Source organism: Lithobates pipiens, unplaced genomic scaffold (assembly GCF_037356315.1).
Source record: "Lithobates pipiens isolate NorthernLeopardFrog02 unplaced genomic scaffold, aLitPip1_a1.2 Scaffold_85, whole genome shotgun sequence".
Lineage (NCBI taxonomy): Eukaryota > Metazoa > Chordata > Amphibia > Anura > Ranidae > Lithobates > Lithobates pipiens.
In genome coordinates this window covers 691,193-718,102 of record NW_027507909.1, presented here as the reverse complement: position 1 = coordinate 718,102, position 26,910 = coordinate 691,193, and the positions used below count along the sequence as shown (strand labels likewise).

Below are 26,910 nucleotides of genomic sequence, written 5' to 3'. Positions count from 1 at the left end.
GTTTCTTTGGATGACAAGGCCCGGGTACCATATCATCTTGGGAGTCAAAATATCGGCCCGAGATATGGATCCGGTTTGTTGTAGCCCTTAGGCCAGGGGTGTCCAAACTTTTTTCAAAGAGGGCCAGATTTGATGAAGTGAACATGCTCGAGGGCCGACCATTTTGTCTGACATTCTTTAAACCATTACAATTCGGTCTAAGTGTGTTCATCCGAGCACTATTACACGGCCCAACAAGAATTATCTTGCCTTTGTGCTGTGTGTGGTGAACAGATGAGCTCGGGTGTGTTATTTGGATATACTGTATTTAATCGGCTTATACCACGCACCTTATCTTTAAAAAGGAAGTCTCAGGAAAAAAATAAAAATAAAAAAAATCTTACATTTTAAATAAAGACATGTGAAGCAAAATAAGGGTCAGTGCCCATCTGCAGCCCCCAGCGTATTGCCATGAATGCAGCCCCCAGAGTATTGCCATGAATGCAGCCTCCACCGTATTGCCATGAATGCAGCCCCCAGCGTATTGCCATGAATGCAGCCTCCACCGTATTGCCATGAATGCAGCCCCCACAGTATTGCCATGAATGCAGCCCCCAGCGTATTGCCATGAATGCAGCCTCCACCGTATTGCCATGAATGCAGCCCCCAGCGTATTGCCATGAATGCAGCCCCCACAGTATTGCCATGAATGCAGCCCCCACAGTATTGCCATGAATGCAGCCTCCACCGTATTGCCATGAATGCAGCCCCCAGCGTATTGCCATGAATGCAGCCCCCACAGTATTGCCATGAATGCAGCCCCCAGCGTATTGCCATGAATGCAGCCCCCAGCGTATTGCCATGAATGCAGCCTCCAGCGTATTGCCATGAATGCAGCCCCCAATGAATGCAGCCCCCACATTGCCAGGAATGCAGCCCCCACATTGCCAGGAATGCAGCCCCCACATTGCCAGGAATGCAGCCCCCATATTGCCATGAATGCAGCCCCCACATTGCCATGAATGCAGCCCCCACATTGCCATGAATGCAGTCCCCACATTGCCATGAATGCAGCCCCCATATTGCCATGAATGCAGCCCCCATATTGCCACACATTGCCATGAATGCAGTCCCCACATTGCCATGAATGCAGCCCCCATATTGCCATGAATGCAGCCCCCATATTGCCACACATTGCCATGAATGCAGCCCCCATATTGCCATGAATGCAGCCCCCATATTGCCACACATTGCCATGAATGCAGCCCCCATATTGCCATGAATGCCGCCCCCATATTGCCATGAATGCAGCCCCCATATTGCCATGAATGCAGCCCACACATTTTCATGAATGCAGACTCACCATTACCATCAGTGCAGCCTGATTCATGCATCCTTGGAGGAGACAGGGAGGGGGGCGGGATGAGTGCCAACAGACATACAGGAGAAACTCCTGTTTCTATCGACGGCCTCTTAAATTGAAAGTCCCGCCTCCTGTGATGGACAAAACGGTTGTCCAATGGCAGCGCAGGACGGGACTTCCTTTTACACAGGACGCTGTCCTGTATCCAAGGCACTCGTCCCGCCCCCTCCATGACAGCCAGCACATCTATCTTTTGTGGCCCCCGGCGATCGGGGATTCGTTGGGGGCCACAAAAGATATATATGGGAACATGACCAGATGGGCCGTTCCGAAACCGGAATGCGGGCCGCGATTGGCCCGCGGGCCGGACTTTGGACATGCCTGCCTTAGGCCCCCGCAGGGACCTGCACAGAGCTTTCTTCATAGCATATGTTTTACGTGACCAACCACCATAGACACTGGCGAAAAAACTGAGGTGCCTCCCATATGGGAGGGGTTATATAGGGGAGGAATTCTCCTTAATTGGGGTTAACCAGTGTCCAATCACCAGAGGTGCCTATATAACCCACTATGTAATGAGCTCCTGTGTCCCGTGATGTATGATCAAGAAGAAAAAAAAAATTTCATTTTTTTTTCTGATTTTTTTTTCAAATTTTTTATGTATATTTTTTTCAGGGTGGCCCTCCACTTTAAAAGGCACAGCAGCTTATTGCAATTTTTTTTTAACCAAAAATATGTAGAAGAATGCATATCGGCCTAAACCAAGGAAAAAAACATGTTTCTATATATATTTTTTGGAGGTATTTATTATAGCAAAAAGTAAAAAATAATGCTTTTTGTTCAAAATTGCTGCTCTTTTTTTGTTTATAGCGCAAAAAATAAAAACTGCAGAGGTGATCAAATACCACCAAAAGAAAGCTCTATTCGTGGGAAAAAAAGGCCGTCAATTTTGTTTGGGTGCAACGTCGCACATCTGCACAATTGTCAGTTAAAGCGACGCGGTGCTGAATCGCAGAAAGTGCTCTGGTCAGGAAAGGGGTAAATCCGTCCGGGACTGAAATGGTTAAATCTTCTGCCCTTGTTGTTTTAACTTGATAATAAAACAATTTTTTTCTGCCAGTAAATACCTTATACAGCCCACTTCCTGTTTCTTGTCTGGTCATTAGTCTAGGGCAGTGATTCTCAACTAGGGTTCCTCCAGAAGTTGCTAGTGGTTCCTTCAGCATTGGGAAATTTCTGCCCCTCAGATAAGTTCCCACTAGGGATGAGCCGAAAACACCCCCTCGGTTCGGATCACACCAGAACTTTTGAACGGACCGAAAATTCGTGCAAACTTTTGAACCCCATTGAAGTCTATGGGACTCAAACGTTTGAAATAAAAAGTGCTCATTTTAATGGCTATTATGCAAGATAATGTCCTAAAAAGGGTTTGGGGACCCGGCTCCTGCCCCAGGGGACATGGGTCAATGCCTAATTTTTTTTTAAAAACTTCAGTTTTTTTGGGAGCACTGATTTTAATGACGATTAAAGGAAAAAAACTTGAAATATTCCTTTAAATATCGTGCTTGGGGGGTGTCTATAGTATGCCTGTGAAGTGGCACGTGTTTCCCGTGTTTAGAACAGTCCCTGCACAAAATGACATTTAACGGAAAAAAAGTCATTTAAAACTGCTTGCGGTTTTAATGTAATATCTGTTTCCAATCCAATCCAATCCAGATGAAAATCATTGAGAAAAATGGCATGGATAGCCCCCCCCCCCCCATTACCAGCCCCTTTGCGTCTTGCACGGATATTAAGGGGAACCCCGTACCCAAATTAAAAAAAGGAAAGGTGTGGGGCCCCCAGGCCCCATATACTCATAACAGCAGTATACAAGTGGTGCAAACAAGATAGGGACTGTGTAGGTTTATTGTGTTAAGTAGAATCTGTAATTTTGAACTGGTACACTTTTAAAGTGTAGCTCCAGTCAAAAAATCAATTTTTAAGATTTTTGGAAAACATGGGGAAGAGTTATCACCCCTGTATAATGTTTTTGGCCGTCTGTCTTTTTTCATCTCACTTCCTGTTGTCTCCCTCCATTTGCAAGTAGGAGACGTTTGTAAGTTGGATGATTGAAAGTAGGGGTCTGCCCTATATGCTCTGCAGAAATGGGGGCCTAAGGTGTTGCCACAACACTGTAAGCCTTCAAAGTGACTCTTGCTGGAGCGCCCTGCTGTGAACGATTATATCAAGAATTGTAATTACATGCCATTGTTGAACAGTGGTAGAAAAATTGGGCCTTTGGTGGTTGTGGTGGTGGTGCTGGTGCCACAACACTATAAGTCCTCACAGTTACTCTCTGTGGGCGCAGGAACGGGCCCTGCTGTGAAATATTATATCAAGAATTGTAATTACATGCCCCTGTTAAACAGGGGCTGAAAAATTTAGCCTTAGGCACTGCTTGCTGGTGCCACAACACTGCAACCTCTCCCAGATACTCTAGTTGGAGTGCAGGAATGAGCCCTGCTGCAAAGCATTGCATCAAAAATTTTATTACATTCTCCTGTTAAACAGGGGCTGAAAAATTGGGCCTTAGGCACTGGTGCTGGTGCCACGACACTGCAACCTCTCCCAGATATTCTAGTTCGAGTGAAGGAATGAGCCCTGCTGCAAAGCATTGCACTCTAATTACATGTTCCTGATAAACAGGGGCTGAAAAATTGTTCTGGTGGCATCACCCAGAACCAAAAATGTTCTTCCAAGATATCAGAAGGATCATTGAGGAGGAAGAGGATAGTAAGTAAACCTAACAGGACAGTCACTCAGCATCAGCAAAGGCAGTCATGAAGGGATGTGACATTTCAAAAAAAATTATTCTGTTACATCAGCTTCAGGTGCTTGGTAGCTGGTGGTGATCCAAGACTGATTCATCTTTATGAAGGTGAACAGGCGCACCCTGTGATCGGTTACAAAGCCACCAGCAGCACTGAAGGTGCGTTCCGAAAGAACGTTGGATGCAGGACAGGCCAGTAGCTCAATTGCATACTGTGAAGCTCTGGCCAGTGATCCATCCTCAAGACCCAGTAAGCCAGAGGATTTTCGGTGGGAAAGTTGTCCAAGTCTGACCTTACCCCTTGGCTGGCCATGGTTGCTGGAGCTGATCATACCTTGGGGCTGCGGACTAAAAAATTGTCTGAACGCATCGGTCAGACGACCACCTTCTCCACCGTTCCTTCTGTGACTGACCGAAGCCTCAGCAAAACGTTGTCCAGGACCAGGAGTTTGTAACCTCCCAGTCTCTGGGAAAGCATTGCTCAGACCTTCCTGTGAGGCCTCCCAGAGATGTCTCTTCCTTTGCGACAGCAAGATAAGGTCCGCAACCTTACCCTTGTACCGTGGATCAAGCAGAGTGGCCAGCCAGTAATGGTTCCTCTCCTTGATCCGAAGAATACGAGGATCCTTCCGCAGGCTTTTCAGGATCAAGGAGGCCATGCAGCATAGGTTAGCTGAGGCATTCCGTTCGGAGTCCTCTGGGTCACTAAGGACAACATGATCCGCAACCACCTCCTCCCAGTCACGTACAAGTCCACGTGTTTCTTGGGATTGTAAATCATCCCTAAAAGACTGCTGCTGCTGATGCTGAGTGCCAGGCCCCACCTCCATGCTGGCACAAGCCTCCTCCTATTCCTCGTCCTCTTCCTGTGTGATGGGTGGGACAGCAGGAACACTGTCTGGATAAAGGGGGCCTTGAAAGGCAAGGAAGTCCTCCTCTTCCTGCCTCTGTTCTGCCTCAAGTGCCCTGTCCATTATTCCGCGCAGCGTATGCTCCAACAGGTGGACAAGAGGTACAGAGTCACTGATGCATGAACTGTCACTGCTCCCCATACCGTGGCCTCCTCAAATGGTGACAGGACAGTGCATGCATCCCTGATCATGCCCCACTGGCGTGGTGAAAAAAAAACGAGCTTTCCTGACCCAGTCCTGGTTCCGTAGTCGCACAGGTACTCATTCATGGCCCTCTGCTTCGTGTGCAGCCGCTGCAGCATGCCCAACGTTGAGTTACACCTGGTGGGCATGTAACATATAAGGCAGTTCTTGGGCAGGTTCAACTCCTTTTGGAGCTCAGCCAGCCGAGCACTGGCATTAAATGATCAGCGGAAATGCACACAGACTTTCCTGGCCTGCCTCAGGACATCCTGTAAGCCCGGGTACCTGCCCAAGAACCGCTGCACCACCAGGTTAAGGAGATGAGCCACACAGGGCACATGGGTCAGTTGTCCCTGTCGGAGGGGAGGAGGTTGGTGCCATTGTCGCAAACCACCATTCCTGGTTTAAGCTGGCGTGGCGTCAACCACCTCTCGGCCTGCCCCTACAGAGCTGACAAAATATCTGCCCGAGTGTGGCTCCTGTTCCCCAAACAAACCAGCGCAAGCACGGCATGGCATTTTTTTGCATGCGTACTTGCGTAGCCCCTTGAACGCCTACAAAGCACCGCTGGTTCCTAGAGCAAAGCACTGGAAGAGGCCATGGAGGAAGAAGAAGAGGAGGGGGTGGAGGAGAGAGGTGTGTCACAGCCAGTAATAGCATTTTGGAGGCGTGGTGGCGGAACAACCTCCAACACTACTGCACCTTGTCCTGCTGGGCATGTGGATGGCTGGGAGTGAACTGACAGCCTGACATTTCTTATATGAGGAGGGTGACACCCGTCACCTGACCCTGCCCCCCCCCCCCGATGCAAGTGGGGAAGCCTGGCTTTCCCATTGATGTGTGGGTGACCCCACTCCCCTCTGATGTAACGGAAACCTGCGTTACATCAGAGGGGGGCAGGATCACCCACACATCATTGGGGAAGCTACGGTTCAGGAGGGGGGGCGTTCTCTTGTCCCCCCCTCTTTTCCTGCGGCCTGCCAGGTTGCGTGCTCAGATAAAGGGTCTGGTATGGATTTTTAGGGGGAACTCCACGCCATTTTTTTTTTTATTTGGCGTGGCGTTCCCTTTAAAATCCATACCAGACCTGAAGGGCCTGGTAATTGAATTTGGGGGAACCCCACTTTTTTTTTTGTTTTTTTTTGTTTTTTTTATCAATGACTTTCAATGACGTCTCTGTATTATGGGGAGCCGACAATTCATTATAGCCATGAGTGATTTAAAATGACATTTTTTCCTGCAGAAATGACACTTTGTGCAGGGACAGTTCTAAGCACAGGAAACATGTGCCCCTTTGCAGGTATACTATACACACCCCCCAGGTACGAAATTTAAAGGAATATTACACCTTTATTGTTTCAATTTAAACATTATTAAAATCAGTGCTCCTGAAAAAACAGGCGTTTAAAAAAAAAAAAATTGCTTTGATACATGTCCCCTGGGGCAGGACTCAGGTCCCCAAACACTTTTTAGGACAATAACTTGCATATTAGCCTTTAAAATTAGCATTTTAGATTTTGAACGTTCGAGTCCCATAGACTTTAATAGGGTTCTAAAGTTCACACAAAGTTTAGGTCTGTTCGCAGGTTCTGGTGCGAACCGAACCGGGGGGGGGGGGGGGGGGTCATCCTTACTAACGAGCAAGAAGACCAAACATTTTGTGCGAACCCACACCACCTAGTGGCGAGAGTCATCAAGTACTTTCCTTGAGATGAGTACTGTGGTGCGTAGAAGATCTTGACTTGGAGTTTCTTTAGAACCCTAAACTCTAAATAACTAACCCACAGTCCTTGAATTTAAGAAAGACAAAGAGAAAAACTCTTTTGAAGTAAAATGAAAAAAGTTCCAATAGTTCTTTCACCAGTAATACCTTGGGTCCGGCAAAGTCAATGATTTCCCTTGTGCATCTACTGTGGTTATGAAGTAGACCACATTGTCTCTTCCTGGTCCACAAATCCCAACCTTATCCACATAGATGTGCCTTCCATAACTCCAGTGTTGTAAGCAGCCGGTAAATCTTTCATACATATCTGGAGCAAACGTTATTTATCCTAAAAGGCTTTGGAACCTTAAGGTAGTTCCAGACATCATCAGCATACCATTGTTCACGATTTTTCTCAATCACCTCCATCATTTCCTTGAGTACATACGGAAACTCTAACCCATACTCCGTTGCCATCCGCTTGTTGAGCAGCCGCTGGGAGCATGCGAGCTTGGGTAGAGCTCTAACATTCCCATCCCCGGGAGGCACACAAGGGTTTGGGGACTTGCACACCAGGGCAAAAGAGGTTTTCTTTGGCAAAGGCAAATTTACAAGTTTTGGCAAAGTCAAGTCTATGGTGGTCGGTGTTTCCACCCATGGCGATACACTCCCTGAATTTAGGGTCAACCAGCCGGAGATACTGCAACATCATCCGCGTTGGCCCAAAGCATGTCCTGGGACATGGTCTCAAAAAGATAATCATCCCCGGCATCAGAGAGAGAATCCAGCTCTGAATCTCTCAACTCCTCCGCTGGCATACAATTAGGCACAGTCCCACCCAACACAGTGGCCCCAGATTTCTCACCGGTAGTGTTGGTAGGTTTCTCCGAAGTGATCTCCCTCCCCTGATCTGGTTCAGGTAAAGTCCAAGATGGTCCTCGACTGTGGCCGCAGGAAGACTTGTCTTGGCCCACTTTCTCCAAAGCAGGCATGGCAGTAATTGTAGTAGTAGTAGCAGTAGTAGCATCTCCCCCCGGAACGCTGACAGCAACAGACATCGCAGGCACGGTAGGCCTCACAAAAAGAGTATAGACAATGTACTCCTCAGTGACCACACCCGTGGCCCAGTCCTTGCAGCAAGCCCTCGGGGGCACGATGGGTTGTTCCACCTTGAAAAGGTACTCTCCACACCGGAGACAGTGAACAAATGGCTGGGGACTTGTTACCAGCCCCTCACACTTGTCACAAAGCATCCCAAGGGCCTTGATGTCTCCCGACGTATAAGGGATGAAACGCCCTTGAGATGCCAGGAGAAACCCTGTGCTAGTTAACACAGTCCCAGGGAGTTTCACACTCGTGGGGGTTCCCACAGAAGGCATTCTGGGTCCCATGGTGGACGACGTTCCCGGATCTCAAAACATTTTTTCTCTTTTGCTTCCGCAATAAAGCACAACCTCCCTCCTCTCTCTCCTACGACACTCTCATGCGGTGCCTCACGTAGGGAAAGGAAACAGCCAAGACTCCTCCCACTGGCTCCTCTGGTCATGCAACTCGCAGGCTTCTTCTGATTCCGCCCCCAATTTACGCGCCAACAGTGGATGTCAATCATTTTTCACTAAGATGGTGCAGTCCAAGAAAAACTTTAACCCTCTACCCTGTAGTTACCATGTGTACAGCTCTTTCATTGCGAGGGATAACGGTAAATCCCAGACTCAAGCCCCCACATGTAGCACTGACCCCCGAAGGAGCGGCAGGTTTTGTTGGGCTTACCGTTACCTTCTTGACCTTGTGTGTGTCTAGGGGTTGACCGAGGTAGATGGCCCAAAGAATTGTAGAAACTGACACTGGATCCGCTTTTGGGATTTTTATTTGCAAAAAAGTAGACAAACACAGTCTTTCAATGAAGGATAGAGGGTTAGGTAGAAAGTTCAGGTACTCTTGGAACTGCAAAAATAATAGATTATAGAAATCCAGAGAATCCCAGTTCACAACTGGATTCTCACAGCTACCGGATAGACCTCCTCTTACTAGGCCTAGCAGCCAATAGAGTGCTTAAATAGAACACAGTCTCTGCCACAGACTTGAATGTAGAACACTTGTGAATAGGGATGAGCTTCGTGTTCGAGTCAAACATACGTTCGACTCGAACATCAGCTGTTCGCCCGTTTGGCGAATTCCGAATGTTATGGGCCGTTCGCGCCAAATTCGTGTGGCGCTCACGGCCCACAATGCACTGCGTCATCGCAGTGCATTGCTGGCTCATGATTGGCCAAGCATGCACTGTGACCCCGCATGCTTGGCCAATCACAGCGCCAGCAGCGAGGAGAGCCATGATTGGCCACAGGCAGGATGCCTGTGACCAATCATAGCTCAGGCTGTGTAGTACACGCCCCACACTATATAAGGCCACCAGCGCGGCGGCCTAGTGTAGTGTGTTGGCGTCTGAAGCAGTTATGGGTGTTCTGTGTACCTTCAACACAGTACACACCGATCGTTTTCGGCCGATTTTCGATCTTGCTGTTGTGTAGTGGTTGTTGTCTGTGTGCCCTGACCGCAGTATACACCGCTATATTCACCTCACCTATATAGCTAGTGATCTATCTTTTTATAATAGAGCTTGCAGTCAGTAGTGTTAGGAGCTTGTGCGTGCTGTCTGCGTGCTCTGTACCCAGTACACACCGCTATATCCACCTACATAGCTCTTCTCTATTTGAGCACACTTGCCATCTGCAGGAGTTATTGGAAGTTGTGTGTGCCTCCAGCACAGCACAGTATACATCTGTATATACCCCTTTATCTCTGGTGTTCTATAAAAAAGGCATCTGTAGGAGTTAGTGGGTTTTTTGTGCCTCCAGCACAATATACACCTGTATCTACCCTTTATTGCTGTTCTCTAATAGAGCCATCTGCAGGGCTTAGTGGGTGTTGTGTGACTCAATTACAGTATACCCCTTTATCTCTGGTGTTCTATAATAAAGGCATCTGCAGGAGTTAGTGGGTGTTGTGTGACTCCAGCACAATATACACCTGTATCTACCGTTTATTGCTGTTCTCTAATAGAGCCATCTGCAGGGCTTAGTGGGTGTTGTGTGACTCCATTACACTGCTGTTTTACCCAACTCCCTTCAGGCCATTACCATGTCTGGAAGGCTAGCAAGGAGAGGCAGACAGGCGCGAGCCGATAAAAGAGGGCAAGCAGGCTCTGTGTCTAGAGACAACAGTGCTGGTCGTGGACGCGGTGCATTGTCATCAGCACGTGGCCATAGAACACGCTTGTCCTTCTTTTCGGCAGCTGGACATGTTGAACCACAACATGCCAACGACTTGGTAGAGTGGATGACCAAGCCCTCTTCATCCTCCTCATCCTCTCTCACCCAGTCTCAGGGTACTAGCAAAGCAGCTGCCAACGCATCGTCTTCCCTCCTCTCAATGTCATCATCAGTGACTCCTTCCCTAGACCCACCACGACCTCCTGAGGAGTCTCCTGAACTCTTTGAGCACAGTGTTGGGTACATGCTCCAGGAGGATGCCCAGTGTTTTGTGGGCTCTGATGATGACACTCAGCTAGAGGAAGGCAGTAGCGTGAGCGCAGAGAGAGGGGATGCTCAAGAAGGACAGCAATCTGGCAGTCATGTTCCACAAGCTGCAGCATACTGCCAGGTTTGCTACAGCGATGAAGAGGGAGGGGATGATGAGGGCACTGACTCCACGTGGGTGCCTGGAAGGAGAGAGGAGGAGGAGGCACATGTCCAATGAGGCAGGATGCCCTCCGGGGGGCCAGCTTAGGGGCAGCACACCGACTGAATCACACCGCAGAGCTCCGCCTGTGCAGGGCGCTGCCTCTGCGCGTTATTCTAAAAGTTCTTTGGTGTGGGCCTTTTTTGAGACGAGTGCATCAGATCGCACCGCTGCCATTTGCAACATATGTCTCAAGCGTATCTCGCGTGGCCAAAACATCAGCCGCTTGGGCACCACATGCTTGACCAGACATATGTTGACCTGCCATGCAGCTCGTTGGCAAGCGTACCTCAAAGACCCACACCAAAGAACAAAGCGGACCTCTCCTTGCTCCTCATCAGCTGGCATCTCCAACCCCACTAGACCTTCAGTCCTCTCTGAAACCTGTTCTGAGAGGAATGAAGGTGTAGAATTAGGTGTGTCACAGCCAAGTGCTTCCGGGAACTCTGCTAGCGGTACACCAACGTCCGATTATAGCAGGCAAATGTCCCTGCCCCAGCTGCTGGACCGGCGAAAGAAGTTCACTCCCAGCCATCCACATGCCCAGCGGTTGAATGCTAGCTTGGCTAAATTGCTAGCACTTCAACTGCTGCCTTTTCAGTTGGTAGACTCGGCCCCCTTCCGTGAGTTTGTACAATGTGCGGTTCCTCAGTGGCAGGTCCCCAAATGCCACTTTTTCTCACGGAAGGCGATTCCGGCTCTCTACCGGCATGTGGAAGGCAATGTCCTTGCTTCGCTGGACAGGGCGGTCAGCGGTAAGGTGCATATTACCGCTGACTCATGGTCCAGCAGGCATGGACAGGGACGTTACCTGTCTTTCACGGCCCATTGGGTCACTCTTCTGGCAGCTGGGAAGGATGCAGGACAAGGTGCAGTAGTGTTGGAGGTTGTTCCGCCACCACGCCTCCAAAATGCTACTATTGGTTGTGACACACCTCTCTCCTCCAGCCCCTCCTCTTCTTCTTCCTCCATGGCCTCTTCCAGTGCTCTGTCCTCAGAACCAGCGGTGCTCCGTAGGCGTTCCAGGGGCTACGCAAGTACGCATGCAAAATGATGCCATGCCGTGCTTGCGCTGGTTTGTTTGGGGGACAGGAGCCACACTGGGGCGGATGTTTTGTCAGCTCTGCAGGGGCAGGCCGAGAGGTGGTTGACGCCACGCCAGCTTAAGCCAGGAATGGTGGTTTGTGACAATGGCACCAACCTCCTCTCCGCCCTCCGACAGGGACAACTGACCCATGTGCCCTGTGTAGCTCACGTCCTTAACCTGGTGGTGCAGCGGTTCTTGGGCAGGTACCCTGGCTTACAGGATGTACTGAAGCAGGCCAGGAAAGTCTGTGTGCATTTCCGCCGGTCCTTTAATGACTGTGCTCGGCTGGCTGAGCTCCAAAAGGAGTTGAACCTGCCCAAGAACCGCCTTATATGTGACATGCCCACCAGGTGGAACTCAACGTTGGCCATGCTGCAGCGGCTGCACATGCAGCAGAGGGCCATCAATGAGTACCTGTGCGACTACGGCACCAGGACAGGGTCAGGGGAGCACGGTTTTTTCTCACCACGCCAGAAGGGGCATGATCAGGGATGCATGCACTGTCCTGTCACCGTTTGAGGAGGCCACAAGGATGGTGAGCAGTGACAGTGCATGCATCAGTGACACTGTACCTCTTGTCCACCTCTTGGAGCATACGCTGCGTGGAATAATGGACAGGGCACTTGAGGCAGAACAGAGGCAGGAAGAGGAGGACTTCCTTGCCTCTCAAGGCCCCCTTTATCCAGACAGTGTTCCTGCTGTGCCACCCATCACACAGGAAGAGGATGAGGAGGAGGAAGAGGAGGAGGAAGATGATTGTGTCAGCATGGAGGTGGAGGCTGGCACTCAGCATCAGCAGCAGCAGCAGCAGCAGCAGCAGCAGCAGCAGCAGTCTTGTAGGGATGATTTACAGTCCCAAGAAACACGTGGACTTGTACGTGGCTGGGAGGAGGTAGCTGCGGATCATGTTGTCCTTAGTGACCCAGAGGACTCCGGACCGAATGCCTCAGCTAACCTACGCTGCATGGCCTCCCTGATCCTGCAAAGCCTGCGGAAGGATCCTCGTATTCTTCGGATCAAGGAGAGGGACCATTACTGGCTGGCCACTCTCCTTGATCCACGGTACAAGGGTAAGGTTGCCGACCTTATCTTGCCATCGCAGAGGGAGCAGAGGATGAGACATCTCCGGGAGGCCTTGCAGAAAGGTCTGTGCAACGCGTTCCCAGAGACTGGGAGGTTACAAACTCCTGGTCCTGGACAACGTGTTGCTGAGGCATCGGTCAGAAGGAGCGGTGGAGAAGGTGGCCGTCTGACTGATGCTTTCAGACAATTTTTTAGTCCGCAGCCCCAAGGTATGATCGGTTCCAGCACCCATCGCCAGCGTCTGATTTACATGGTGCAGGAATACCTAGGGGCAAGGTCAGACTTGGACACCTTTCCCACTGAAAATCCTCTGGCTTACTGGGTCTTGAGGATGGATCACTGGCCAGAGCTTGTACAGTATGCAATTGAGCTACTGGCCTGTCCTGCATCCAGCGTTCTTTCGGAACGCACCTTCAGTGCTGCTGGTGGCTTTGTTACCGATCACAGGGTGCGCCTGTCCACTGAATCAGTTGATCGACTGACCTTCATCAAGATGAATCAGTCTTGGATCACCCACAGCTACCAAGCACCTGAAGCTGATGTAACAGAATAATTTTTTTTGAAATATCACATCCCTTCAAGACTGCCTATGCTGATGCTGAGTGACTGTCCTGTTATGTTGATTGTCTATCCTCTTCCTCCTCCGCTGATATGTTGGAAGAACATTTCTGGTTCTGGGTGATGCCTAAGGCCCAATTTTTCTGCCCCTGTTTAACAAGGGCGTTTAAGTACAATTTTTGATGCAATGCTTTGCAGCAGGGCTAATTCCTGCAATAAAACAAGAGTATATGGGAGAGGTTGCAGTGTGGTGGCACCAGCACCAGTGCCTAAGGCCCAATTTTTCTGCCCCTGTTTAACAGGGGCGTTTAATTACAATTTTTGATGCAATGCTTTGCAGCAGGGCTAATTCCTGCAATAAAACAAGAGCATATGGCAGAGGTTGCAGTGTGGTGGCACCAGCACCAGTGCCTAAGGCCCAATTTTTCTGCCCCTGTTTAACAGGGGTGTTTAATTACAATTTTTGATGCAATGCTTTGCAGCAGGGCTAATTCCTGCAATAAAACTAGAGTATATGGAAGAGGTTGCAGTGTGGTGGCACCAGCACCAGTGCCTAAGGCCCAATTTTTCTGCCCCTGTTTAACAGGGGCGTTTAATTACAATTTTTGATGCAATGCTTTGCAGCAGGGCTAATTCCTGCAATAAAACTAGAGTATATAGAAGAGGTTGCAGTGTGGTGGCACCAGCACCAGTGCCTAAGGCCAAATTTTTCTGCCCCTGTTTAACAGGGACATGTAATTACAATTCTTGATATAATATTTCACAGGAGGGCCCCTTCCTGTGCCCACCCAGAGTAACGGTGAGGACTTATAGTGTTGTGGCACCAGCACCACAACCACCAAAGGTCAATTTTTCTACCACTGTTCAACAATGGCATGTAATTACAATTCTTGATATAATCGTTCACAGCAGGGCGCTCCAGCGCCCACCAAGAGTCACTTTGAGGGCTTACAATGTTGTGGCAAAACCAACACCTTGTTCCGCCATTTCTGCAGAGCATATAGGGCAGGCCCCTACTTTCAAACATCCAACTTACAAACATCTCCTACTTGCAAACGGAAGGAGACAACAGCAAGTGAGATGAAAAAAGAAGACAAATTATACAGGGGTGATAACCAGAGGCGTACTAAGTAGGGGGCGGGGGGTGCGGGCCGCCCCGGGTGCCGCACACTTGGGGGGTGTCAGGCCGGCACCCCCCTCCGCGATTATAGGGGTGGCAGCGCTACGGGCATGGCCGCTGATCGCCCATCCAGGCACAGTGCGTGCCGTCACGGCCAGCCAGTCACAGTGCGTGCATCCTTTGTAGTGCCGCCCCCCCCTCCCCCGGCGCCGCAGAGTGATTCCTTCCTGTCTCTCCGCGTGTAGGAGCAGTAAGGCGGCGATTCAATTTCAGTCACTCGGCTACTCAGGCTCACTGACTCAGCATCGGCAGCATCTGGCATCTCCTGCACAGTGCACACAGTGAGTAAGTTGAGGGACTGCTATACTAAACATCCATGATCCAGAAATGTTCTTTACACTGTAAAATGGCTGTAAAGTACAGGCTAATTTTTAATTATTTAATCAGCCATTTCCATATGCTCAAACTGTTTGTCCCTAAAGACCAATACTGGCAATGGCTGCTCAGTATTCACAGCAGGGAGAATTTTATGAGAAAAGTGTCTTTGGAGGGACAGTCCCTCCAAAGACACTTTTCTCATAAAATTCTCCCTGCTGTGAATACTGAGCAGCCATTGCCAGTCTAGTCTTAAAGTCAAATTGCACTAGGCTGGCTCGAATGAAAATATAAATCACGCACAATGCATTGCTAAAAATATGTTTTATTGCAAGAGGTATACGTATAACGTACACGTATAAGTGCCATCTGTCATCAGTGCCCCGTATTAGTGCCATCTGTCATCAGTGCCATATCAGTGTCACGTGTCATCAGTGCCCTGTATTAGTGCCATCTGTCATCAGTGTCACGTGTCATCAGTGCCACATATTAGTGCCATCTGTCATCAGTGCCACTTATCAGTGTCACGTGCCATCTGTTATCAGTGCCACGTGTCATCAGTGCCACGTATCAGTGTCACGTGCCATCTGTTATCAGTGCCACGTGTCATCAATGCCACGTATCAGTGCCATCTGTCATCAGTGTCACGTGTTATCGGTACCACATATTAGTGCCATCTGTCATCAGCGCCATATTAGTGTCACGTGTCATCAGTGCCCCATATTAGTGCCATCTGTCATCAGTGCCATATCAGCGTCACGTGTCAGTGCCACGTATCAGTGCCATTTGTCATCAATGCCACCTGTCAGTGTCACGTGCCATCTGTTATCAGTGCCACATGTCATCAATGCCACGTATCAGTGCCATCTGTCATCAGTGTCACGTTTCATCGGTACCACATATTAGTGCTATCTGTCATCAGTGCCACGTATTAGTGACATCTGTCATCAGTGCCATATCAGTGTCACTTGTCATCAGTGCCCCATATTAGTGCCATCTGTCATCAGTGCCATATCAGTGTCACGTGTCATCAGTGCCACGTATCAGTGCCATTTGTCATCAATGCCACCTGTCAGTGTCACGTGCCATTTGTTATCAGTGTCACGTGTCATCAATGCCACGTATCAGTGCATCTGTCATCAGTGTCACATGTCATCAGTGCCACGTATGAGTGCCATCTGTCATCGGTGCCCCGTATTAGTGCCACGTGTCATCAGTGCCAAGTATAAGTGCCATCTGTCATCAGTGCCCCGTATTAGTGGCATCTGTCATCAGTGTCATGTGTCATCAGTGCCACGTATCAGTGCCACATCGTTGTCACGTGTCATTGTCCTGGTGCTCCAGGGCTTTCAAAAGTGTAATAGTTAGTCAACAATTTAGATGTGTAATTTATGCTCCTAGAACATGTGACAGTGCTCCCTGCATGTTGGGCCTCTCTATGTGGCCAGGCTGTGAAAAAGTCCCACACATGTGGTATTGTAATTCTCAGGAGGTGTAGCAGAATTTATTTTGGGGTGTCATTTGTAGTATACACATGCCATGTGAGAGGAATGACCAATTACAATGACAATTTTGTGGGGAAAAAATCTTTATCCGGCTCTTGGGACACTATTCCTCTCACTGACGCCAACAATGAGTCACCATTCCTTCCTTTGACACCAACAATATGGCATGATTCCTCCCATTGACAAATTTGTGCAATAAATATTCTCGAGAAAATGAAAAAAAGTTGTGGGTGTTTTTTCATTTAAAAGTTGGGGGGGGGGGGGGGGTGCCAGGTGTAGGATCCGCCCCGGGTGCCAAACGCTCTAGGTACGCCCCTGGTGATAACCCTTCCCTATGTTTTTCAAAAAGCTTAAAAATAGTTTTTTTGACTGGAGCTACACTTTAAAAATGTACCAGTTGAAAATTACAAACAGATTCAACTTAACACAACAAACCTACACAGTCCGTCTTGTTTGCACCGCCTGTATACTGCTGTTCTGAGTATATAGGGCCTGGGGGCCACACGCATTTCCTTTTTTTAATATGGGTACAGGGTTCCCCTTAATATGCGTACAAGACCCAAATAGGCTGGTAATGGGCAGGGAGGGCTACCCATGCCATTTTTCTCAATGATTTTCAACCATATTGCAGGAACCAGATATAACATTAAAACCGCAAGCAGTTTTAAATGGTGTTATTTCCGTTTAATGTCATTTTGTGCAGGGACTGTTCTAAACACGGGAAACACGTGGCACTTCACAGGCATACTACAGACACCCCCCAGGCACCATATTTAAAGGAATATTTCACTTTTTTTTTCATTTTAATCGTCATTAAAATCAGTGCTCCCACCAAAACGGACGTTTTTAAAACTTTTTTTTGCATTGACCCATGTCCCCTGGGGCAGGAGCCAGGTCCCCAAACCCTTTTTAGGACAGTATCTTGCATATTAGCTGTTAAAATTAGCACTTTTAATTTCGAACGTTCGAGTCCCATAGACTTCAATGGGGTTCTAAAGTTCGTACGAATTTGGGGTCCGTTCGAAAGTTCTGGTGCGAACCGAACCGGGGGGTGTTCGGCTCATCCCTACTTGTGAATAAAGTCTCTGCCACAGACTATAATGTAGAACACTTGTGAATAAAGTCTCTGCCACAGGCTTGAATGTAACTGAAGGATGTAGATAAATTTAGAGAGCCAACATACGGTACCAGTGTCCCGCAGCCAGTCCGGCGATACCATATGAGTGTAGATTCGCCTTTCAACTGAGCTTCCAGGCTCCTTCTGAGAAGCCAGCATGGTGCATGGCCTTTTCCCGAAGAGTCCTCCCCTGGTTGCTTCCTCCAGTTGCTGGGCCTCTCCACAGATGAGACGGCACTGGACCACCTTTGAATTCTCCTTCCAGTTACCTTGCCTCGGGCTAGCCAGCCCAGAGACTTGAAATTGGTTGGATCTGCACCCCAGGCCATGAGGGCCATGGGGGCTGGTTAGGAGTACCAGGACCAAGCAGACAGAAAGATCTTCTGGACCAGAAACCAGAAGCACGTGATGTCGGTACCTTAAATACCCTCCCCCAGAATGCACAGCAGGATGACACTCCCACTAGGCTGGTTCCGAGAGAGAATGACATTCAATACGCATAGCCAAACTGCATTCTTACATTTGCCAGCAGTGACAGCGACACCTATGGCCAAGGAGAACCCAGTGCAATCCAGCTAGACTGATACCGAAACCATAATTTGGTATAATTAACCCTAAAACACAACTGTGGTTTTAGGAATGTTAAATAGGAAAAAACACATAGCGTGTGCTCTTCAGGAGCCGGTGTTACATATAGTTATACTCTAAAACTGACCCGACAACACTGTAAGCACAAATTTCAGTGCATCCTCCAAGGCAGACCAGGCAGGACAGCTTCAAGACCACTTCAATACACTTTAGGCCCCAAACTAGACTATTGAAGTCTAACAGCAGAGCCCAGGGAAAAAGAGAGAGCACGTGGCCTGTTCCAAATATTTATATCCTTGCCCAGCATGCACCAGGGACATAAACCTCCTACAGGATTGGATAAAGAACAGATAAATATTGATAACTTAGATTTGTTTGTGAAAGCTCATTCTTGAAACAGTGATAGCAACAGTGAATAATCACAAGCGAAGCTCCACCCAAAAGGGGAAGTTTCGCTTTAAGGAGCTTTGGTAAAACAAAGCCAAAAGCTCTTAAACTTAGGAGCTACTACCGTACATGAAGTTCATGAATCAGCAGTGGTAGCCCACACATGTTCTCAGTACAGGCCTCATTTAAGTTCCTCTACTAATTAAACAAATTACTTACTCTTGGCTACAGCGAAGCAAACCCTCAAACCTCCATCTAATGGTTTTGTTTTCATACCTGAAAGCAATTGTAAAATGTAAATAACATATGAAATATATTGTTTAAAAAGATAAAGACTTCTCTTATTCAACAATACTCATGTACCATGCTATGTTACCTGTGTAGCTAGAAGGAGAGCCTACACATGAGGAGAGGGGTGAGTCAATTGGCCATTGCACACACAGTTAGACTAGATTAATATCATCCAACAGCAGACCCAGAACTCCTCCCGAGATAGGGTATAGAGTATATACACATTCAAATAGGAATCTGAGAAATAGTCTTCACTGAAGTTGGGGTTCACAGGGCTCCTGCATTTAGTGATAAGTATTCAGATTCTTAACACATAATTTTATATATAATAATTGAAATAACAATTCATGATATTAGTGCCATCATGCATAAATTAAAGTGGCAGAAAAACATAAGACAGTGCAATGTGAGTCTTTAGAGTGATATTCAAAGCGTGCACGTAAAACTCCTTTAGCCTAGGTTCACACTGAATATGGGTTTGAAATCGTGTGAGTTCAACTGAACTTGCAGATTTCAAACTATTCTTTCAGTCCAACTTCAGAGGACGATTTGAGAGACATCTGTGGGGGTTAATGCACAGATGTCTATTGAAATTGCCCCTGAAGTTGTCAAAAGTGGGGCAGAAACTACTTTTGGGAATCAGTGCGGCACCATTCTCAGACATTGCAGCCCCTCTACATAGAACAGAGAAATCACCAGGTGCCTAGGAGGAGTGCAGGCCTTCCCATTGAGAAGTGTGAGAAGAAAGGCAAAACAAACAGTGACTTCTTCAAAGATAAAGCAGCTATGCAGTAGGATTGGGTTTCATAGGAACATAGCTGTGGAACTCAGGGCCATTTGGGACCTCCTGGAAGCCTACCTGAAAAACTCCCAGTTCGAAATCCTCACATCTTGCCTTGTTGCTAGGATATGAAAGCCAGGGGCCCTACCTCTCGCAGTGTGAGATCGGCTGTATAGAGGGTTTGAAGAAGCTGACACCAGGTCACATTCAGAGGGCGGCTGTAAATGCAGAGATAACCTCTACCCAGAGTGAAGGGTGAGGTCACTGAGGTGACTATAGACTTGAATAAGATCTATCTCTCTGGTAAGAGGCTCATTTTGCATATCTTGGAGGGGAGCACTTGCACTATTGAAGGAAATTTACATGCACACTTTGAATATTCTGTAACTATGTAACTTTACACACACATGGGTTGGACTTGATGGACTTGTGTCTTTTTTCAACCTCACCTACTATGTTACTATATATCCTGCAAATCTCCTAATGGTTCTAATTTTTCACTCTCTCTATAGAAGTGCCTCGTGGTGACTCCATGCCTGCTTGTGCTGCGGCCTTTGTGGCTATCTCCATTGAGTTACCCACCACGGCTCCCGGTTGGGGGTGTATATTGGACGGCTTGCGGCACCCACCTACTAGACCACTAGTGCACTCACCTAAGTGAGTAAGCATGTATTAGATGTGGGTGACTTGTTTACCCCACCCTTTTTCATGCGTTTTTATTATTATTTTTATTTTTCATTTACCTTATTTTTGAATATCATATTACTCTTTATTATGGATTGAACACATGCTCTACTCCTGATGAGTGGTACAAAGGCCAAGAGCTATAATATGCCGTGCTTCTTTTGAATACATTCAGATTCTGACGTTACTATACATTACCCTAATTGGTGCACAAAGACCTTGGTCCTGCAGGCATTATGCTACATATGCTTTTATTCAATCCTGCTGCGGTGAATTTTGGAGTTTTATTATGATACTTTGTGGTATTCATGTTATTATCATGTTGTGCTATTATTATCACTATTACCATTATCATGTATTGTTTATTACTTTGTTTATCATTGTATTTATCGCTTGTAAATCCAACTGCAATGATTAATACAATTCCTATTAGTTCACCTTGTACTCTCTTGCTACCACATACTTCATGTAAAGTCCCAATGTCCCCCTTGTTCCCCTTGTTCCCCCCTTTTTTTGAATACAATAGGGATGGAAACGCATGACCTTACCAGGCCATGGTTTCATTTAAAGTCCCAATTAATGTCCATTATGCATCACATGAATTCAGGGATGGAAGTATGTGGTAATGCTCTATTAGCTTAAGTATTAGTATTTCTCTGCTACTATTGACCTTGGCCAGCCCCTTTCATTTATATTCAATTATCTTATTTACCCTTTGTATCAATTTTCTTTTTGTTTACTACCATATTTATAGTTTTAAATCAGGTGCAATATATATTCCATTTTGGACCTGCCAGTCTTGTCTGCTGCTCTGCTGGTGCCTTGTGTGGATGTGCTGCTATGCCGGCCGGCTTCCATCTCCACCTCCGGGAGCCGTGACGCACACTGCTAGTCTCCTCCCATCCTTTGCGTCATTGGACGCCTGATGGGTGGATGCATCTCACTGTGCGTCGACGTCACGCAATTCACGCAGGATGTGCAGCGTCCTTTTACTGCTGCTACGTCCTTGCAGTTGAGTTTTACACACTGCTGACATCATGGGGGTAGTTCGGAGCCGCCAGACCGGAGATACATACTATCCGGCTGACGGAAGCCCTTGTCCCCCCATTCCGCCATGCAGCGTGACGGTGGTGGGATGACTTGTGGTGATACTCATGGGGGCGGCTCTATGGGGGGTGTGGTTACTCGAGGCCTTTTATACACCAGATCACATGCAGTCTTTTCATTTAATCTCTCACTCCTTCACTGCATTCCTATCGCTAATAGGCACCACCGCACTTCCATTTACCGGCTCCATTGTTTTTTTTACTTTCACCTAGTGTATGTTTACGGTGGTTCACTTATTATTCCACCCCTATATTCACAGCTATGTTTGGTCCCCTCACTTACCTTATTTTTGAATATCATATTACTCTTTATTATAGATTGAACACGTGCTCTGCTCCTGATGAGTGGTACAAAGGCCGCGAAACGTGCGCAGAGCTATCATATGTCGTGCTTCTTTTGAATACATTCAGATTCTGACGTTACTATACATTGCCCTAATTGGTGCACAAAGACCTTGGTCCTGCAGGCATTATGCTACATATGCTTTTATTCAATCCTGCTGCGGTGAACTTTGGAGTTTTATTATGATACTTTGTGATATTCATGTTATTATCATGTTGTACTATTATTATCACTATTACCATTATCATGTATTGTTTATTACTTTGAATGAATGAATGAATGAAATACTTATATAGCGCACAATGCGAACTGAATCGCCTCTAGGCTTTGTTTATCATTGTATTTATCTCTTGTAAATCCAACTGCAATGATTAATAAAATTCCTTAGTTCACCTTGTACTCTCTTGCTACCACATACTTCATGTAAAGTCCCAATGTCCCCCTTGTTCCCCCCTTTTTTTGAATACAATAGGGATGGAAACGCATGACCTTACCAGGCCATGGTTTCATTTAAAGTCCCGTGGGATGGAAACACATGACCTTACCAGGCCATAGCTTCGTTAAAAGTCCCAATTAATGTCCATTATGCATACTATGTAACTATGCAATATCACTCTAAAAACTCAAATTGGAATGTCTTATGTTTTTCTGGCACTTTATTTTATGCATAATGGCACTAACATCATGAATTGTTATTTCAATTATTAATTATAGAATTATGTGTTAAGAATTTATGTCATTACTGACCACGCAACACTTTCTATTTAAAATGTACTGTGAGTATTGATGGTGTGTACAATATGGTAAGTGCCCCTGTCAAAGTACACAGTTTTTAAGTATTATAGTAGCCCTGAGTGAAGGTATTTTCTTTTTATGAGTTCACTAAACAGTGGATCATTTGGATTGGTACCATCTATGGACACAATACTGAAATATAGATCTCCAAAATGAGCCTTCTGTAAGTAAAGCAATGTTCTGGTCTCAGATGATGTGATAATATTGAAGGTTACAATTGTTGACTGACTGTAGCTCTGTATTGACTGTGGAGAGCTGCCTAAGCGTTACTCTATGACTTAGACCATGTGGCCAAAGCTATGGCATTGGTCACATGTCCTGGGAAACAAGTATTAGTTTCTTTTCTAAAAAGGTATGCTTTTAACATATCTCTTCCTTTACTTGTCCAATGGTCTATTCTGTTTGAAAACACCTGCATGGGCAAAATAACAGCGCCAGAATTCCCTTGAAATAGAGTTCTTTTTAATCAGATGTTAAAGCCCCCCTGTTTTTATGAGAAGAGGGGTATTATGAAGGCCTCTTTAGGGAAAAGAGAGCCCTGACTGATGGGGGCATGACCAGGGCTGGGACAGTGACCATGGGGTCACTGGGATTGGTTGGGGGAGAGGACTGGGCTGGGCCTGAGCTCAACAAAAGTACTGCCCTCAAGAAGTCCAGATCCTTCTGGAAGCGTGGTGTGGAAGAGCTGCCCACCCTCCCACCCCATTTTCATTGGTATGTCACAGCTTGCTGCGTTTTTTTGACCTTGCCAGCTTAAAATGGCTGTTATGGGGATATGCTCTTGACAGAAATGGGAAGCGGACGGCCTGTCCAGCACTTATGGTAAAGACAGGCCCCTTCTTATCTCCTTCCCCTCCTTTGGAATTATGTGCTCACAGTATAACTGTGACAGGCACTTTTGAAGTATTCAGATGCTATGATGTTATGTGTTGGATTTAAATAAAGCTGTGGCCTTGCCCTTGCTCATTGCACCTCAGAAGTCATTACTATTATTATTATTATGACTGACTGATTGACCGATATTGCATTCTGTCTGGAGAATGCATATGAATTCATCAGAAGCTCTTACTATATGGTACCCAATGCTGTATCCTGGCCTAGGGGGCTCCCGGATTCCCATAAGACCCCCTCCCGCAGACCCTGACAACCAACGGCCAGGGTTGTCGGGAAGAGGCCCTTGTCCCTATCAACATGGGGACAAGGTGCTTTGGGGTGGGGGGGCCGCAGGGTGCCCCTTCCCCAAAGCACCCACCCCCCCCATGTTGAGGGCATGCAGCCTGGTAGGGTTCAGGAGGGGGGGCACTCGCTCGTCCCCACCCCCTTTCCTGACTGGCCGGGCTGTGTGCTCGGATAAGGGTCTTGTATGGACGTTGGGTGCACCCTTCACGCCGTTTTTTCGGCGTAGGGGTTCACCTTAAAATCCATACCGGGCGACGGGGCTAACGAGGTGTCAATCTCTCAGATGGAGGTGGATTCTGGTCCGCCGGACTAAGTCCGCCGGATAGTCCGATCATGTGTATGCAGCATTAGTGGGTCATACTGGGCTGAGAGACAAATTAGTTTAGTGCCCCCATAAAGGCACAGCTTCCGGTATGCAGGCGACCGGCATTCCGCCCTTCTAATTTTGACTGTCCTATCAGATTTTTTTTCACTGTTTTCTGTTTGTTCTACAAATTTTATATGGCTTCTGGGAGACGCTTATTCTCACCTCACCTTGCCTTCCTGACCAGGTTTGGTTGGACCTTGACATTGATTATTTCTTCCCGCCCCATCTTGTCCTATACACCATCGATAATAACTTTTTCTCAAAACACTTATATATTGTACGTTGAATGCTCATTTATTACTGTGAATATTAATACTTTGCCGGCTACCACAAGCCCTGCCTTATGCCTTCTCACTCTTCTGGCATTGTAGTTACAATGCAAGTCCCATTGGTCTACTCCATGTCATGCCTGGGTCACGCTCCAAACTTGTTTTCCCTTTGGCTGACCCATACATATCTTGGGACCAATCCAGGCTTTACCTAGCTGCACCAAGTTGTCGTTTTTTTCCTCCTCCATTATTATGTCCCTCTCTTATCTGCATAATTTCCTATTCATTATTCCCCCATGGATCCCCACCATATATTCCAAATCCTTAGCTAGGCTTGGCCCTTCGTCTGATTCCTGATTCAGACCGATCACATTCCACTGCTGGAGCGATCTCTACTGCCCGTCACTGCTACCCCCACACTTGCCCTCGGCGGACCCTTATTGGACCTCCTTAGTCAACGTATCCTTCTCCAGGAAGTTTGCATCGATTGCCTTGACGGGAAGTCTTCTGGGTAAATAATGTTCCTTTTTTCCACACACTAGCCAGTTTCCTCTGTTCTTTCTTTATTTCCCTTTTGTGCTTTCTCTCACCGCTTTTCAAAACCCTCTCTTCCCTTCTTTCTTTCCATATCCAGAGGGGAGGCCATATTCCAACCCCACAATTCTACTTTCTATTTTCCTTTATGACCCCCTTAAATGTTCTCACCTTTAATGTCCAGGGTCTGAACACCCTTTAAAAGAGAATTAAGGCCTTTTGATCTTTCGCTTTGGCCAAAGCCCATGTGGTCTTCCTGCAAGAGACGCACTGTACCAAAGGCTTCATACCTAAGTTTGTTGGCGTCTCTTACTGGCAAACTTACTCCGCTTTGGCTGATATCTTGTATTGACTGTCTACTTTCTGGACACTGAGGTTACTACGCCCCTAACCGCAACCCTACATCGTTCCTCTCCCACCTTCTGCAAGTTGTCAATATACAGTACACAAACAAGGCATTTTGCTATTATGCAGCATTTCCAATGAAGTAATTTACCCTTTACTCTAGATAAATCTCCTATACCAGTTTCCTCCACGCCACATAAATGCATCCTCCAAAACCTTTTGCAAAGCCACTCCCTTTAGGACACTTGGTGAGAAATGAACCCAGCCTGTCGTCAGTATACCCACTATTCCCAACCCCATAAAACATTCTCCTGCATCAATTACATTCTGATATCGGTTGGAACGGCCTTGGCCCTTCTCTCTTTAATCATCTTCCCCTTCACATGGTAAAATCATAATGCTGTTTTTACCTTCCTAGAGTTCTTGCTACCTCGGCATGTTAACTGTTAATGGTCCCTGAATGACTCTCCTTTAAGCCTACCCATAGGATGAATATTGCCCTGGCCATTAAGGATCATATTACCCATAATGTAATGGTTGACATGCCACCCCTGACAATCTGGGAGGCACATAAACAAATAACCAGCCAGGCTTCCTACTTTAAAAATGAGAGACAGTCCCTAAACCAATGCTTGGCAGAAGTTGTGTACTTACTAGCAAGATGGGACTTATGTATACGTGCACCCCCAAGAAGGACTCATAATGCAGCCCTAAAAAATTGCACTCACCTGCTCGCATTTTGCAAGTGCAGTTTGAGGGCTGGCGAGGGAGGGCTGCCTGGAGCGGGCGAGCACCGCTGGCAGCCTGTGTGGAATGGAAGTCCTTCTTCTAGCGATCATGGATGGGAGAGAGAGCGGCCCGGATGTTCAGAGCGTAGCCAAGGAACACAGTGATGTTAGCTTTCATTACATATAGCCGTGTTCCCCACCGTTTGCTGTCAGATACAGCCCCGCCCCTGCCCCGGACCCAGGACTTTGATAGACAGATTACACGTCCAATCCTGGGCCGGGTGATCTGTCTATCAAAGTTCCCCCGGCCAGGGCGCGGGGCTTTATATGATGTTGAGCAGTGGGAACACAGCAATTGAAATTAAAGCTAATATCGATGTGTACCCTGGCTGCGCTCTGAACATCCAGGCCGCTCTCCTGTTCCTCTCCTCCGATGCACAGGTAGGCTGCATGGTGGGCATAAGCTGTATGGTGGGCACAGGTTGGATGGTGGACACAGGCTGCATGGTGAATGGTGGGCACAGGGTGGATGGTGGGCACAGGCTGCATGGTGGATGGTGGGCACAGGCTGCATGGTGGATGGTGGGCACAGGCTGCATGGTGGACACAGGCTGCATGGTGCACGGTGGACACAGGCTGCATGGTGCACGGTGGGCACAGGCAGCTTGCACTGGTGGGCACAGGCAGCTTGCATTGGTGGACACAGTCATGCTGCATTGGTGGGAACAGGCAGCTTGCATTGGTGGGCACGGATAAAGTTGTTGTAAATATTTTTTTCTTATAACTTAATTCTGCATAAAACATTTAAGTGTCATTAAATTAGATAATTTATGAGGGAGTGTTTATGGGTGGGGTTGGCTGTGTTGTGGGGTGGGGTTGGGTGGAGCAACTGGTGGCGAGTAACTTTGAGGCCTGGCTAGTAGCTCAGCTCATGACTTGAAATTTTGAGCCCTGTCATAAAGGATCAATTATCCATATGG

The 26,910-nt window shown here is 47.4% G+C and overlaps 1 protein-coding gene across 1 annotated transcript in view; it reads right to left on the bottom strand.

Moving 5' to 3' along the window:
- LOC143973607 (histo-blood group ABO system transferase-like) overlaps positions 1-26,910 on the bottom strand; it is a 354,850-nt gene that overhangs the window by 213,641 nt on the left and 114,299 nt on the right. The window contains exon 3 of the mRNA XM_077474459.1: positions 18,728-18,784. Coding sequence (XP_077330585.1) covers positions 18,728-18,784 — 57 coding nt within the window. The remainder of the gene's footprint in view (positions 1-18,727; positions 18,785-26,910) is intronic.